The following is a 15,850-nucleotide window of genomic DNA, read 5'->3' on the forward strand; positions in this document are numbered from 1 at the left end:
AGGTTTCTGTTAAAGTGATTTCTGTGGCGGTGAAGAAAGATAAGAGAAACCCTTAAAACAATCTGATTCATGAGTGTTTCAGGTCACAAACAGAAGTTAAGACGAGTGATATATAAATCTATTTAATAAGTAATTAAATCAACATTTGAACATATAGTAAAAGCAGCAGAACCCCATTAACCACCTGGCAGAAATACCCTTGAGGAACTTTAGAAGCCTGAATTAATAAACCACCATCCAATACATAGAGCAGATGTGGGTGCGGCTTCTGCATGATGCGTCCGGCCTGTGGGCTGGCAGTTTGACTCCCCTGACATAGAGGAATAAAAATCAAATAAATAAACCAGCTACACATGCAATTCCTAGAAACAAAGTCCCCTATTTTTAGCCTAATCCAGTCTTTTTCCAACTTCCACTTCAACACCCAGAGTGTAAAGTTGCCAACTTTGACGAACACTGGTGTCATAGGAAGCTCAGAGGAAACTCACTTCCTGGTGTTCAGGATGCTGCTTATAAGGCCTATGTGCTTAGTGGTCAAAGCATTGTTAGAGACCCCACCCACCCACTCTACCCTTCCCTCTGGGAGGAGGTTTTGAAGTATTTCTAGCAGGACTACCCAGTTCTGTAATAGCTTTATTCCCTATGTGCCATCCGTCCGGTAAACTTGCAAGATTTGTTTTTCTTGCCATGTACATCCAATCTAGACTGTGTTGTTTCCCTGTGTTATATATGTGGGTATAAGCATAATTCTGTATTTATTTATTTTTGAAATATTTATGTAGTGTACATTGGAGGTGGTGACCCTTTGAGAGCTGTAGGCAACGAAAATTCATTTTAATGTATGCTGATTAGTGTACATTCAAAGTGACAATAAAGTTATTATTCTATTCTATTCTGTTCTACTCTACTCTATTCTGGATTCTATTCTTTCTCTGTTCTGTTCTGAATACTATTCTATTCTAAAAGCTATTCTATTCTATTCTTTATTCTATTCTATTCTGTTCTGAATGCTATTCTGTTCTGTTCTTTCTTCTATTTCTTCTATTGTCTGTTCTATTCTATACTCTACACTATTCTGGATTCTATTCTCTCTGTTCTGTTCTGTTTTATTCTATTGTATTCTGAATTCTATTCTTTCTGTTCTATTCTATTCTTTTTCTATTCTATTCTATTCTATTCTTTATTCTATTCTTTATTCTATTCTATTCTTTATTCTATTCTTTATTCTATTCTATTCTTTCTCTATTCTATTCTGAATGCTATTCTTCTATTCTGTATTCTATTCTTTTTTCTATTTTTATTCTATTTTCTCTTCTCTTCTATTTTCTCTTCTCTTCTACATTCTATTCTATATTCTATTCTATATTCTCCTCTCCTCTCCTCGTCTGCCCACGGTGCGAATGCTGCATCTCAGCACCACTTGCACCTCCCTCCCTGCAACGTTTCCCTTCGTCTGCCAGTCGTGGGGAAAGGCGGGGAGGCAGCATCCCAGTCCTCGCAGCCGGGGCCCCGGCCTTGCACCCAGGACCGGCAGGGGGACTTCCGGCCAGCCTTCCCCTCCACCCGCCATGCAGAGGCTCCCCCAGGAAAAGGGGGAAAACGCCCCCTCCCTCCTGGCGCCCCCCCCCACGTTTCTCTCCTTTGCTCCACCCGCCCCCTGCCTGGGAAAGGGCGGCAGGGGAACATGGGACCCCGGACTTCCACCCCGGGGAAAGACTTGGCCCGTCTCCACACTCACCTCCAGCGCGGGACCCCTTTGCACGGGCAAAGCCGCCACTCACGGAACTCGGGAGTCTCGTCGGGATGCACCTCCACGCAAGGCTTCCCGGCAGCCTCTGCACCAAGCCCCCTTCTCCCCCCCCCGCCTCAAAGCGGAAGGAGGGGGGAAGAGAAAGAGCCTCTCTTATCCCGTCTCGGCTGGATAAATAAATGGCTCTCCCATCTTTTCTTAAAAACCCTGAGTGATGGAGCACCCACTGCTTTTGAAAGCAAGCCATTTCACTGATTGATTGTTCTAACTGGCTTTTTTCTATGTTGGATCTCTCACTGATTAGTTTCCATAAGACGGGTCTTCAAGCTTGGCCCTTTTACGACTTGTGGACTTCAACCCCCAGAATTCCTCAGACAGGCCCGCATTTTTGCACCCCTGGTTTTTGCGTGCCAAAGCGGCACTCAGAGATGCTTCCCTGCCCCCCCCCCCCCAGGGCACCACAATGCTGATGCGGCCCTGGCACTTTGCAATAAATAAGTGGGGTTTGGGTTGCGGTTTTGGCACTTGGTCTCTAAAAGGTTTGCCATCACTGTCCTATATATTTCTGGAATGGTTTGTGATATTAGGACACACAAACTCTTTTGCTATTTAACTTTGCAATAAAAACAAGGGAAGCACACAAAAATCACCACAAAATTAGGATACATAGCCAATGAGCTCTATGTTAACATTCAGGTTGTATTTTCTAACCCTATGCTCCTTATGGTTTTCTTTCTCAGATATTACTTTGCATTACATAATGAGAAGCAAGGATGGAAAGGCAGATTGTAACAATATTAAGCAAATGAAGAAATAGTGCAATCATAATAAGGGATTAAGGGTTGATTATCTGCCTGCAATTCTACTCAAGTGGATATATTCATCAGAGGGAATTCATAGAAATCTACATTTCTTAAATATTGTACTAGACACAATTAAGACACCATAAATACTCTTTAGCTCCACTTATTTCTTGCCTTGGAACCTCCTACTGAGTAAAAATTACAATTAGTATTGAAGATTCATCTTCCAGTCTGCTTTGGACTAGAAAGGCAAAATATTCTCACATATTTGTATGTCTAATATTTATGTGCAGTATTGCTCAACTGGACTCTTTCATGATATATTAGATTACTATTCTTGTTAAAAGCTCTTCCCTCATTCCTTGGACTGATATGGCTATTCTCCTGTGTGGATTTTTTTATGGTAAGTAAGAAGGCTACTCCTTCTAAAGCTCTTTCCACACTCTGTACATTGATAAGGCTTCTCCCCTGTGTGGATCCGTTTATGGGCAGTAAGATAACTGTTGGTACTAAAACCCTTCCCACATTCCACACATTTATAAGGCTTCTGCCCTGTGTGGGTTCTTTTATGGTAAGAAAGATTACTGCTCCAAGCAAAGGTCTTTCCGCAGTCCATACACTTATAGGGTCTTTCTCCTCTGTGATTCCTTTGATGGCTTCTAAGGGAATAATTATCAGGGAAAATCTTTCCACACTCCAAGCAGGCATGCGGTTTCTCTTCTGAATGGGTCATTTCATGGGAAATGAGGTGATCAGATAGTGAAAAACCCTTTCCACAGTACATGCACTTATGTGATTTCTCCCCTATGTGGATCATTTCATGTTCCATAAGAGATGGATTTTCACAAAAGCCCATTACAAGTTCTCTACGTCTGTATGGCTTGCCCCCTGTGTGGATTCTTTTATGTGAAGTAAGGTTACTGTTTTGACTAAAAGTCTTTCCACACTCCATGCATTTGTATGGTTTCTCCCCTGTGTGGATGAATTTATGAGAAGTAAGACGACTGCCCTGAGTAAAGCTTTTTCCACACACCATGCATTTATATGGCTTCTCCCCTGTGTGGATAAACTTATGAGAAGTAAGATGACTGCCCTGAGTAAAGCCCTTTCCACACTCCATACATTTATATGGCTTCTCCCCTGTGTGGATTCTTTTATGGGTGGCAAGAGCACCACTTTGAGTAAAGGTCTTCCCACACTCCATGCACTTATAGGGCCTTTCTCCATTGTGATTCCTCTGGTGGCTTCTGAGAGAGCAATTATCACGGAAGGCCTTTCCGCACTCGATACAGGTATATGGTTTCTCTTTTGAATGGGTCATTTTGTGGCGAATGAGGTGACTGGATTTAGAAAAGTTCTTTCCACACTCCAGGCATTTAAAAGGTCTGTCTCCTGCATGCATCTTTCTATGATAAGTAGGTCGAGTGATCCAAGAAAAGCTTTTCTTAATTCCACTTTGTGGTCGGTTTCTCCCATCACTTTTTGGTTCCAGCTGATTGGCAAACTTCCCTTTTTCCTCTTTTGGGTGCATTGCTTGTTGCTGTTCCTTGCAAGTCTTACCCTCTTGGACATTCTTTTCTTCAAAAAGAAACAAGAAATTGTAGCAAGATTAGGAGCATGTTTAAAGATCTTTTTTTTTCTGAAATTTTTGCCAAAGTATCATCAATATAATTTAGTGGTTTTGCTGGCTAATATGAAAGAACTTGATTTAAGCTTCTGCTAAAGATGCATTTGCAAGAGGGGTACTACCAAATTCATATATCCACAGCAGATCAGATTACAATTACCCTCAGAGAAAACACAGATCTAATCTTTGGCAACCAATGTGTGCAAGGCCCTTGATGACATGGGTCAGTTCCATGATGCCATGAACTCCTATGGTGCATTGTATCCTCTACATGAGTAGGGGTTTGGACTAGAAGATCTCCAAGATCTATTCTATTCTATTCTATTCTATTCTATTCTATTCTATTCTATTCTATTCTATTCTATTCTATTCTATTCTATTCTATTCTATTCTATTCTACTCTACTCTACTCTACTCTACTCTATTCTCAACCTATTTCCGAAATAATGGATGAAAAATAATCAAGGATTGAAGCAACCTAAACTAAGGAGAACTTTCCTAACAGTGAAAACAATTCACAGCTTATCTTCAGAAGTTGTCAGTTTTAAATCACTGGAGGCTTTTAAAAAGAGACTGGACAACCACTTGTCTCAAATGGTAGGGTTTCCTGCTTGAGCAAGGGGTTGGACTAGAAGACCTCCAAGGTCCCTTCCAACTCTGTCATTCTGTTATTCCTGGTCACTTCCTAATCATTCCTCTTGGGAATCTGCCAATTCATCATGGGCCAATTTGCTGCAGGACAAAACAGTGATAACTCACTGGGTGTTTGTGTTTTTTTGACATTATCTCAATTTTTGTCATTCACATTTGATTTAGTCCCACCTTTAGTGATTTTTTTTAATGATTCTAGTCCACCATTTCTTCAATATTAGTGTAACTCTTGTCCTGTGGCAAGTTGGCTGCGACGAATAAGAGATAAAACCACAGATAGAGGTTCTTACCCAGGGAAGCCAGATTCCTGGAATTCTCCTGCATGACCTCCCCATGAAGAGCTTTTTGGTCAGGATCCAGCTGAGACCACTCTTCCTCAGAAAAATACACAGCCACTTCTTCAAAAGTCACAAGATCCTAAACAAGGAAACAAATTTCCCCATTAACAAACAACCCCAAGAAGAATTTGAGACTTCTCTTCCATCAATGCCAGGGGAGATTCGCAATGAATGAAATGAGCAACGGCTGCAGAATTCCAAACAAGATCTCACGGCACAACATTTTATGAGGTTTACTGCAGGACTTTTCATGCCTTTCAGTGAAGGCAAGTCAAATAGTTTTATCAGCAGCTCCAATTCTTTCTATATGGGCAGAAGGTAATACTGGAGAAACCCATCTGACAAATACCATGGTTCCGACAGATGAAACTCTTCAAAACAACTTCAAGGCATTGTTTACCTTAAAGCAGGAGGGTCAAACTGCCGGCCTGCGGGCTGGACATGTCATCTGGAAGCCATGCCCACCCCATTGCCGGCAATGGCAAAACAGTCCTGATACGTCTTGCAACATCACTGACATCCCAAGTTTGACATGTCTGCCTTAAAGAATCTTTTGAGAAACAAAGTATCAGCACTACAAAGTGGAAACCAAAAACTAAATTCCCCTCCCCTGGATACAAGTATCAAAGCACAATTCCCTCCTCCAATCAACAGTCATAAATCACATTCCTCAATTAGCTTGAAGCATGGGCTTTCTCCCCAGCTCTCCAGACTGCCAAAACTCTATCAAGTCTAGGCCCAATGACCTTGGATTCCCATGGGTGAGTTATTATTGTTATGACTAGCTGGACTCTCATTTACATTCCCCCTCCCAGCATCAAGTAACTCTAGAAGCAACAGAGAAAAATGGCTGCATTTCCATCTGTTGCAGAGAAAGAACATCCAATGTTAGCAGTGTTGACAACATTTTTGCCAACTGCCTGCTTTATCCACTTAGGGCCACCAGGCTCACACTCTGCACTGCAATAAAAAATATTAAGAGAGCTTGTAATTGCGTATGGGATTGATCCTGGGAGACAGGAAGAAGAGCCTTAGCCGAACAACGGTATGCTCAATGAAATCTCAATTTCAGAAAACAAAAACAAGGGATGGGAGGGGGGATTTCCTTTAGACTTGCAACATTAAGTAGAGCTAGAATTCGTTGTCCTCGTTCTTGTCTGGACTATCTTGAAAGGCTAACAGAACTCATCTATGTGAGGACTACCAAGAGGTGGGTGAGATGCAGCCCAAGATCTGGTTCTCCTCGATTTCCAGGGAAGCTGCTCACCTTCTGAACCACAGCAGTGAAGAACATTTCTTGAGAAGACGTGGTCAACACTGCTAACATCGGATGTTCTTGCTTTGACAACATATGGACATGCAACCATTTTCCTTCTTATGTTTTATTCTTAGAATTAGAGTTAGAATTAGATGATACTGGAGGGGAGGAGGAGGAATGTGCATGGGAGTTGTTAGACATAACAATACTGCAACTAGTGTGAGAACCAAGGTTTTTGAAATAAAAAGATGATAAGAATTGGCAGGCTGAAGAACTGGAGGGAGAACCTGCATTTCATACTAATTGGAGAATGGGATTTATGACTGTAAATTAGAGGAGGGAATTGTGCTTTGATACTATGTGCTCAGGGGAGCGGAATTCAGATTTTGGCTTTGACTATGTACGTGTCAATGTTATGCTTCTCGAATAAAGATTCTTTAAGGTAAACAATGCCTCGAGGAACAAATCAGGTTGTTAGAAATTCCTCACAAAGTTCTAAGTGCTTTGATTATGAACCACTTGGGCATACTCTTTATGAAGCGTCGGAGACGAGGTCTAGAGAGCGGTTGGAGATCCAGCCGATCCGAATCCGACCGATTGCAGTTAAGAACCTTTATAAGGTCTTATCTTGCGGCGATAAGGACGGCGAAGTCTAACTACTTTGCCGCCCTTATCGCGTCCGCAGATAATCGCCCGGCCGCCCTGTTTAGGGTGACTCGCTCCCTCCTTAACCAGGAGGTGAGAGAGGATCCCTTGCAGGGACGAGCCGAGGAGTTTAGTCATCATCTGGCGGACAAAATCGCTCGGATCCGGACCGGCCTGGACTCTGACTGGGCAGAGTCTGATGTGGAGGAATCAGGCGGTCTTGAGCACGTTATCTGGACTGAGTTCGACCCTGTTTCCCCTGATGATGTGGACAGGGTCATGGGGAGACTGAGCACCACCACCTGTTTGTTGGATCCGTGCCCCTCCTGGCTAGCTTATGCGGCTCGGGAGGGAACACGAGGCTGGTTCCATGCAGTAATGAAGGAGGGTGTCTTCCCTGCCGCCTTGAAGGAGGCGGTGGTGAGACCCCTTCTCAAGAAGCCTGCTTTGGACCCGGCTGCTTTAAACAACTATCGTCCAGTCTCCAACCTTCGCTTTCTGGCGAAGGTTGTTGAGAGTGTGGTGGCGCATCAGCTCCCTCTGTTCCTGGAGGAAACTGATTATCTGGACCCGTACCAATCGGGCTTCAGGCCCGGACACAGCACGGAGACGGCATTGGTCGCGCTGGTGAATGATCTCTGGAGGGCTAGGGACAGGGGTTGCTCCTCTGTCCTGGTCCTATTAGATCTCTCAGCGGCTTTTGATACCATCGACCATGGTATCCTGCTGCAGCGTCTCAGGGGGTTGGGAGTGGGAGGCACCGTTCTACGGTGGTTCTCCTCCTACCTCCAGGGCCGCTCGCAGTCGGTGTTGACAGGAGGGCAGAGATCCGCCCCGAGGTCTCTCATTTGTGGAGTTCCTCAGGGGTCGGTCCTCTCGCCTCTCCTGTTCAACATCTATATGAAGCCGCTGGGCGAGATCATTCGTGGTTTTGGGGTGGGGTATCACCAGTACGCTGATGATACCCAACTTTTTCTTTCCACCCCGAACCAACCCAGTGATGCCCTCTCCGTGATGTCCCGGTGCCTGGAGGCGGTTCAGGTCTGGATGGGGAGAAACAGGCTTCGTCTCAATCCCGCCAAGACTGAGTGGCTGTGCATATCGGCATCTCGGGTTAACCAAGTTATTCCACCTCTAACGATGGGGGGTGAGGTGTTACCCCCCGTTGATAGGGCTCGCAACCTGGGCATCCTCCTGGACTCACGGCTCAATTTTGAAGACCACATAGGAGCCGTGACCAGGGAGGCTTTTGCACAGGTTCGCCTGGTGCGCCAGTTGCGTCCCTATCTGGACCGAGACGCCCTACGCACAGTTACTCATGCGCTTGTGACCTCCCGTTTGGACTACTGTAACGCTCTCTACATGGGGCTGCCCTTGAAGACCACTCGGAGGCTTCAACTGGTGCAGAATGCAGCCGCGCGAGTTGTAATGGGGGTCTCCCGATACTCCCATGTAACACCTCTACTCCGCGAGCTGCATTGGCTTCTGGTTGCCCTCCGGGTGAAATTCAAGGTGCTGGTTATCACCTATAAAGCCCTACATGGCCTGGGTCCGGGCTATTTGAGGGAACACCTGCTGCCGGCATCAAACGCCCTTCGCCCAGTGCGCTCCCACAGGGCAGGTCTGCTCAGGGTTCCGCCGGTAAGAGATTGCCGGCAGGTGACACCCAGGGATAGGGCCTTCTCAGTGGGAGCGCCTGCCCTCTGGAACCAGCTGCCGGTGGAGCTGAGAACTGCCCCCGACCTCCGATCATTCCGCCGGGGCCTGAAGACCTGGCTCTTTGAGCTCTCGGGCCCAGGCTGAGGAGAAATTTTTAATTGGGGTTTTAAGTGTACAGGGTCAATTTAATATTTTTTAATTTGGTTTTTAGCTTTTGTATGGTGGATTTTTTAATTCCCTGTAAACCGCCCTGAGTCCTCAGGGAAAGGGCGGTATATAAATGTAACTAAATAAATAAATAAATAAATAAATAAATTTACAGGTATTTTTGTTTGGCCATTTTATTAAACCTTTTTATAGTCTTGTATCAGATTGACTATATGCTCTGCAGCCAAAGATGGAGAAGCTCTATACAGTCAGTAAAAACAAGACCAGGAGCTGACTGTGGCTCAGACCATGAGCTTCTCCTTGCAAAGTTTAGGCTTAAACTGAAGAAAGTAGGGAAAAGCACTAGGCCACTCAGGTATGAATTGAATCATATCCCTGTTGAATATACAGTAGAGGTGACAAATAGATTTAAGGAATTAGATCTGATAGACAGAGTGCCTGAAGAACTATGGACAGAGGTTCGCGACATTGTACAACAGGTAGCAACCAAAACCATCCCAAAGAAAAAGAAATGCAAGAAAGCAAAATGGCTGTCTGAGGAAGCTTTGCAAATAGCTGAGGAAAGGAGGGAAGCGAAAGGCAAGGGAGAAAAACATAGATATGCCCAATTGAATGCAGAATTCCAGAGAATAGCTAGAAGAGATAAGAATGCCTTCTTAAATGAACAGTGCAAAGAAATAGAAGAAAACAATAGAATAGGGAGGACCAGAGATCTTTTCAAGAAAATTGGAGAGATGAAGGGAACGTTTAATGCAAAAATGGGCATGATAAGGGACCAAAATGGCAGGGACCTAACAGAGGCAGAAGAGATTAAGAAGAGGTGGCAAAATTACACAGAAGAACTATACAAGAATGAGCTTAACGTCCCAGATAATCACAATGAGGTGGTCACTGACCTCGAGCCAGACATCCTAGAATGTGAAGTGAAGTGGGCCTTAGAAAAGCTGAGCAACAACAAAGCTAGTGGAGGTGACAGTATTCCAGCTGAGCTATTCAAAATCTTAAAAGACAATGCAGTAAAAGTGCTACACTCAATTTGCCAGCAAATTTGGAAAACTCAACAGTGGCCACAGGATTGGAAAAGATCAGTTTACATTCCAATTCCAAAGAAAGGCAGTGCCAAAGAATGTTCAAACTATCGCACCATTGCACTCATTTCTCATGCTAGTAAAGTCATGCTTAAAATCCTACAAGCTAGACTTCAGCAGTATGTGGATCGAGAACTACCAGAAGTACAGGCAGGATTTCGAAGAGGCAGAGGAACTAGAGATCAAATTGCCAACATACGCTGGATCATGGAGAAAGCTAGGGAATTCCAGAAAAACATCTACTTCTGCTTCATTGACTATGCTAAAGCCTTTGATTGTGTGGATCATAACAAACTGTGGCAAGTTCTTAAAGAGATGGGAGTACCAGACCATCTTATTTGTCTCTTGAGAAACCTATATGCGGGTCAAGAAGCAACAGTGAGAACTGGACATGGAACCACTGATTGGTTCAAAATTGGGAAAGGAGTCCGGCAAGGCTGTATACTGTCGCCCTGCCTATTTAACTTATATGCAGAGCACATCATGAGAAAGGCAGGGCTAGATGAATCAAAAGTTGGAATTAAGATTGCTGGAAGAAATATCAACAACCTAAGATACGCAGATGATACCACTCTAATGGCAGAAAGTGAAGAAGAACTAAAGAGCCTCTTGTTGCGGGTGAAGAAGGAGAGTGCAAAACTTGGGTTGAAACTTAACATTAAGAAAACCAAGATCATGGCATCTGGCCCTCTCAATTCCTGGCAAATAGATGGGGAAGAAATGGAGGTAGTGACAGATTTTATTTTCCTGGGCTCCAAGATCACTGCAGATGGGGACTGTAGCCAAGAAATTAAAAGACGCTTGCTCCTGGGGAGGAAAGCCATGGCAAATCTAGACAGCACACTAAAAAGCAGAGACATCACCCTGTCAACAAAAGTGCGTATAGTCAAGGCTATGGTCTTCCCAGTTGCAATGTATGGCAGTGAAAGTTGGACCATAAGAAAGGCTGAGCGCCAAAGAATTGAAGCCTTTGAACTATGGTGCTGGAGAAGACTCCTGCGAGTCCCTTGGACTGCAAAGCGATCAAACCGGTCAGTCCTAGAGGAGATCAATCCCGACTGCTCTTTAGAAGGCCAGATCCTGAAGCTAAAACTCAAATACTTTGGCCACCTAATGAGAAGGAAAGACTCACTGGAGAAAAGCCTAATGCTGGGAAAGATCGAGGGCAATAGAAGAAGGGGACGACAGAGAATGAGGTGGCTGGATGGAGTCACTGAAGCAGTAGGCGTGAGCTTAAATGGACTCCAGAAGATGGTAGAGGACAGGAAGGCCTGGAGGAACGTTGTCCATAGGGTCGCGATGGGTCGGACACGACTTCGCAGCTAACAACAACAACAACAAGTCTTGTATGCATCCATTCATTTTTATACACCAATATGATTATGTGTTTAGGAAAAGAAGGTTGAATTCTTTCAAGGAAATAGAGAATGGAGGTTCCTTTTAATTGTTGCTGTCTAGTCACTTGAAATATTTTTACACTAATTATAAGGAAAAAAAAGTTACAAAATGGTGGTGGGATTACAATATATTTTCTTTCCTGGTTCTCCACAACACTCTTGAGGCAGGCTAAAGTGGGTGTGAATGTTCAATGACTCAGTTGAAATTTTCCCATTTCATGTTGCTTTGAAACAGCAATATTGTGCCCTTTTTCTGGATTGTGAGGTTCTGAGCTGAATCATTCATACCCTAGTCATCTCTTGTTTGGATCTGAGCCGTGGTGGCGCATTGGTTCGAATACAACATTGCAGGCTATTTCTGCAGTTCAGCATTTTGATTCTCACCAGCTCAAGGTTTGACTCAGCCTTCCATCCTTCCGAGGTTGGTAAAATGAGGATTCAGACTGTTGGGGGCAATATGCTGACTTTGCAAACTGCTTAGAGTGGACTGTAAAGCACTGTGAAGCGGTATATAAGTCTAAGTGCTAATGTTATTGCTATTACTGCAATATGCTTTATTTGGGGCTACTCTTGAAAAGTATTCGGAAACTATAGCTGGTACAGAAATGCTTTGGTTGCTGGTTTGCTTCCAGATCCAATTCGAGCTGTTGGTTATCACCTCTAAAGCCCATCATGGTATGGGACTTGGGTTATCTGAAGAACCATCTTGCACCAATTAGATTGGCCCAACCCACTTTTTCAGATACACATCTGAAGTAATTTGGGCTAGTGGGGTCAAGGAGAACAGCATTTCCTGCTGTCATCCCTGCCATTTATAACATGGTAATCCTCAACATGAGATCGGTCCCACCCTTTTTTGCTTTCCTTAAAAACTTGTCTATGCTGTTCGGCCTGGGGCCTGAATGGGGACGTGTCATGCTGGAACTGACTGAATAAAAAACAAGATTTCCACCTCCACTCCTTTATAAAACTCCCTGTCTTAGCTATTTCTTTGTTAACTTTAATGCTGTAGCTATTGTTCTACTCTTTTAATCTTTCATAACATTTTAGCGGAGTGTATACTGCCCAAGTTGCATGTCAGTGAAATGGGTGGCGTATCAATGTAACAGATGAAAATAAAAACATTTTGCTGCTGGAGATGACATCTCCCTCCACTTTTCTGGCTGTTCAGAAAGGTCTGAAAACCTGACGCTGCCAATTGCCTTGGGGGTCTGATGGGGGCGGCGGGGGTGGGGTGGCTATGCTGGAGGTAGTTGACTGAGTAAGAGACAAAAGTCCACCCCCCAAATGGTCCAGGCCACGGGTAGGCAACCTGGGCTCTTTTATGACTCGTGGACTTCAACTCCCAGAATTCCTGAGTTTTGGGAGTTGAAGTCCATGAGTCATAAAACAGCCCAGGTTGCCTATCCCTGGTCCAGGCTCTTGGTTTTTAATCTTCATTTAATTGTTGTTAATTAGAATGGTTTTATATTTATGCTTTTATGCCATTCTGAGCTGCCCAGAGTCACACTGGACACCGAGACAAGAGGCATATAAATTTAATAAACTTTATTCATAAGAAAATTTATATAGCCATCCAATTCATTCTCAGAGATTCTGGATGGCTTACAAAATATATATATTGCCTTGAACTCCCTGACAAAATGAAACCCATCCAAGATTCATGGATCTTTTTCAATATTCCTCCTACCTGAGGCAGAGGTTCAATTGCTCTTTCAGCTACCTCACAAAGAGGAGGTGATTCAAAAAATATCAAGGAGTGCTTTTGGTTCTCTGTGAAAAGGAGAAAAAGTGTGATAGCAGATTCGTTAAAAAAAATGCGAGAAATCCCACCCAAGAACAGCAAAAGAATCAGTCAGCTTGATGTCCAAACCTCACATCACACAGCTGCAGCTTCCATTACCTGACATGGCATCCTGATTTTGATCTTTCTGAAAGATCTCCCCAACCAGTAGCTCTCGAGAGAGTTTGGATTCTTTCCTTCCCTTGACATACTCAGTGGCTGCTTCCAAGGATAGCTGGACATGATGTCCCAGTAGAAACAAGGAAGAGCAGAGAGAAAAAAATAAATTCTCATACTGTACCCTCAAGCTGGGAGACCCCCGCTATGTGTATCATTGAAGGTGGAACAAGGGGGTGGAACTGGCCTTAGCAGTTCACAATCCCAGAAAACTCTTGTCAGAGTGACACTGACAAATTCAGAGAGTTCGTTAGAGCTGTATTCTTATACCTGCAACTCTTCTTGCATCTTTTCCTCCTCCTGGCTCAGCAGGAACCCTTCGGCCAGGGCCACCGCCTGGGAACTCGCCTCTGCGCCACACTCCCGTACCCATTTCTCCATCTCTGGGGGAAGGACAGCCAGGAACTGCTCCAGGAGAACCAGGTCCAGCATCTGAGCCTTCGTGTGTCTCTCTGGCTGCAGCCACTGAAGGCAAAGGCGGTGAAGGTGACTGCAAACATCTCGGGGCCCAGTCACCTTCTGGAACTGTACTTTTCTGAAGCGGCAGCAATGGGCCTCTAAAGCGTTAGTTCCCACTTCCTGGACCTTCTGCCTAAGACTTGACCCATTCTTCCCACAGCTCCAAGCAAGAGGGTGTTTTCCAGTTCCTACATCTGCTGGCTGTTGTCCCTCCATCTTCTCTTTTTTCTCTAATCCTGTTGCAAAATGGGTCAATGGATCTCCAGAGGTCTTCCTATTCAGAAGAGTTGAATTTCACAATGAGGATCTGGTCAAGTTTCCCAAGGACATTCAGCCGTCCACACTTACAAGGTAGCTTTGTCTCTAGATGGAGCAGGAAAGGTTTCTAATTTACATATCTGAAAGGGAATACAACAGAAATTCCCATTAATTATAGAATAACTAATTTAACTACCGAGGATCCTTCTCCAAAGCAAAAATAAAAAATCTAATGAACCTACAAATGTCTGGAAAGAGGAAGGAGAATCTTATTAGGTGGGTTGATTTATATGGGTCTGGGGGAAATCCAGGAGAACCCTTCTGGATCAACTTCTACCAATGATTCAAAATACTGGAAAAAATACATAAAATATGAGGTTGAAGGTTTGTTCTCCAAGATTGTGGTTTGGCTTCCAAACGTTTCATTACCAGGTTAGGTGACATCTTCAGAAATGTTCGGAAACCAATCCACAAGCTCGGAGAACAAACTTTCACCCTCATCCTACACCCCAGCTGCAGATATTCACCACTATTGCATACATAAAATATCTTTTGGAGTCCCATCCCTGAGTTATTTATTCAACTGATTTCTGTCACAAACTCTTTAAATCGTGAATGTCACAAGTCACAAACAAAAATTTTGAAGCAAGCGCTACATAAACCGATTTAATAAGTAAATAAATCAATATTTGAATGTATAATAAAAGCAACAGAAGCCCATCTGGTCCAAGCCCCTTTGGGAACTTCAGAATTAACAAGCCATCATCCAATGCATATGGCACTAACACCCATAGGAATAATCCACGTACAATTTAACATGATCTTCGTACAAACACATTCCCCACTTCTTAGCTTAATCCAGTCTTTTTCCAACTTCCACTTCAAGAGTGTAAAGATGCCGACTTTGACAAACACTGGTGTCATCGGGCACACGGTGTGAATGCTGATTCTCAGCCCCTCCATGCAACGTTTCCCTCTGCCGGCAGAGCCCCTTTGTGGTCGTGGGGAAAGGCTGGGAAGCAGCTCACCAGTTACGGTCCTTGCACACCCACCTGGGTCCGGGAGTGGGGCTTCCAGCAAGCCTCCCCCTGCCCCCATGCAGAGGCTCCCCCAGGAAATGGGGGGAAACGGACCCTCCCTTCGGGCGACCCCCATTTCTCTCCTTTGCTTCCCGCCCCCGCCTGGGAAAGGGCGGTAGGGGAACATGGGACCCCGGACTCCGAAAGAAGACTTGGCCCTTCTCCAAGCATGCCTCCAACGCGGGACCGCTTTGCACGGGTAGAGTCTCCAACTCACGCAACTTGGGAGTCTCGTCTGGATCCGCATCCCCGCAAAGTTTCCCGGCAGCCTCTGTCTCCCGCAAAGGCTACGCCCCCGCCTCCCAGCAAGTGGGGAGGGAGGGGGGAAAGAAAGGGCAGACGCCCCTCCAGCTTCTTCCCACTAACACCCCGGGCAACAGTGCCTTGTACTAACTAGCGGAAGAGGCTGGCGCATGCTCAGTTCTGTCCTGAAGCTGAGAGCGCCCCCTAATGGGCTCTGCGCACGACACCCTTCAAGGGCGGGAAAGAGGAGAGCTTCTGAAGGGAAGGGGAGGGCAGGGATGATGGGCAAGGGAGTAAGAGGCAAGGCTACTCAGTGTTTTTCTGTCAGAGAAAGGCTTCGTCTTCTCCAGAGGTGGCAGTTTCTCCATCTTCTTCTCTGGGGTCTGTGGAGATGGAAGAAAAACTATGAAACATTTGAACTCGCTTCCCTCAAGAACAGCCGCTCTGAAGGCTCCGCAGAGATTGGA

General features: G+C 44.8%; 1 protein-coding gene across 2 annotated transcripts; it reads right to left on the minus strand.

The window, feature by feature from the left end:
- Positions 1–876: 876 nt before the first annotated feature.
- On the minus strand, positions 877–15,791 carry LOC310635902 (uncharacterized protein). Of its 2 annotated transcripts, XM_083355271.1 has the most exons (6): positions 15,358–15,791; positions 13,615–14,201; positions 13,288–13,402; positions 13,075–13,157; positions 5,122–5,248; positions 877–4,131 (listed from the first exon to the last, which is right to left on the minus strand). In XM_083355271.1, the coding sequence occupies exons 2-6, from the start codon at positions 14,017–14,019 to the stop codon at positions 2,930–2,932; spliced, it is 1,932 nt and encodes a 643-aa protein (XP_083211397.1). In that variant the 5' UTR covers positions 14,020–14,201; positions 15,358–15,791; the 3' UTR covers positions 877–2,929. The 2 variants fall into 2 exon arrangements, with proteins under 2 accessions (XP_083211397.1, XP_083211398.1); XM_083355272.1 differs by lacking the exons at positions 13,075–13,157; positions 13,288–13,402.
- Positions 15,792–15,850: the final 59 nt, after the last annotated feature.

The sequence above is a fragment of the Vipera ursinii genome (genome assembly GCF_947247035.1).
Source record: "Vipera ursinii genome assembly, chromosome: 2".
Lineage (NCBI taxonomy): Eukaryota > Metazoa > Chordata > Lepidosauria > Squamata > Viperidae > Vipera > Vipera ursinii.

What these genes read in the sequence shown, in the direction of transcription:
- LOC310635902 (XM_083355271.1), bottom strand. Translation starts at nt 14,019, where the DNA reads ATGGAGGGACAACAGCCAGCAGATGTAGGAACTGGAAAACACCCTCTT. An exon ending in CAATTGAACCTCTGCCTCAG is followed by an intron (nt 5,249 to 13,074) that starts GTAGGAGGAATA and finishes TTCCTTGTTTAG; the next exon opens with GATCTTGTGACTTTTGAAGA. An exon ending in CAGGAATCTGGCTTCCCTGG is followed by an intron (nt 4,132 to 5,121) that starts GTAAGAACCTCT and finishes TTCTTTTTGAAG; the next exon opens with AAAAGAATGTCCAAGAGGGT.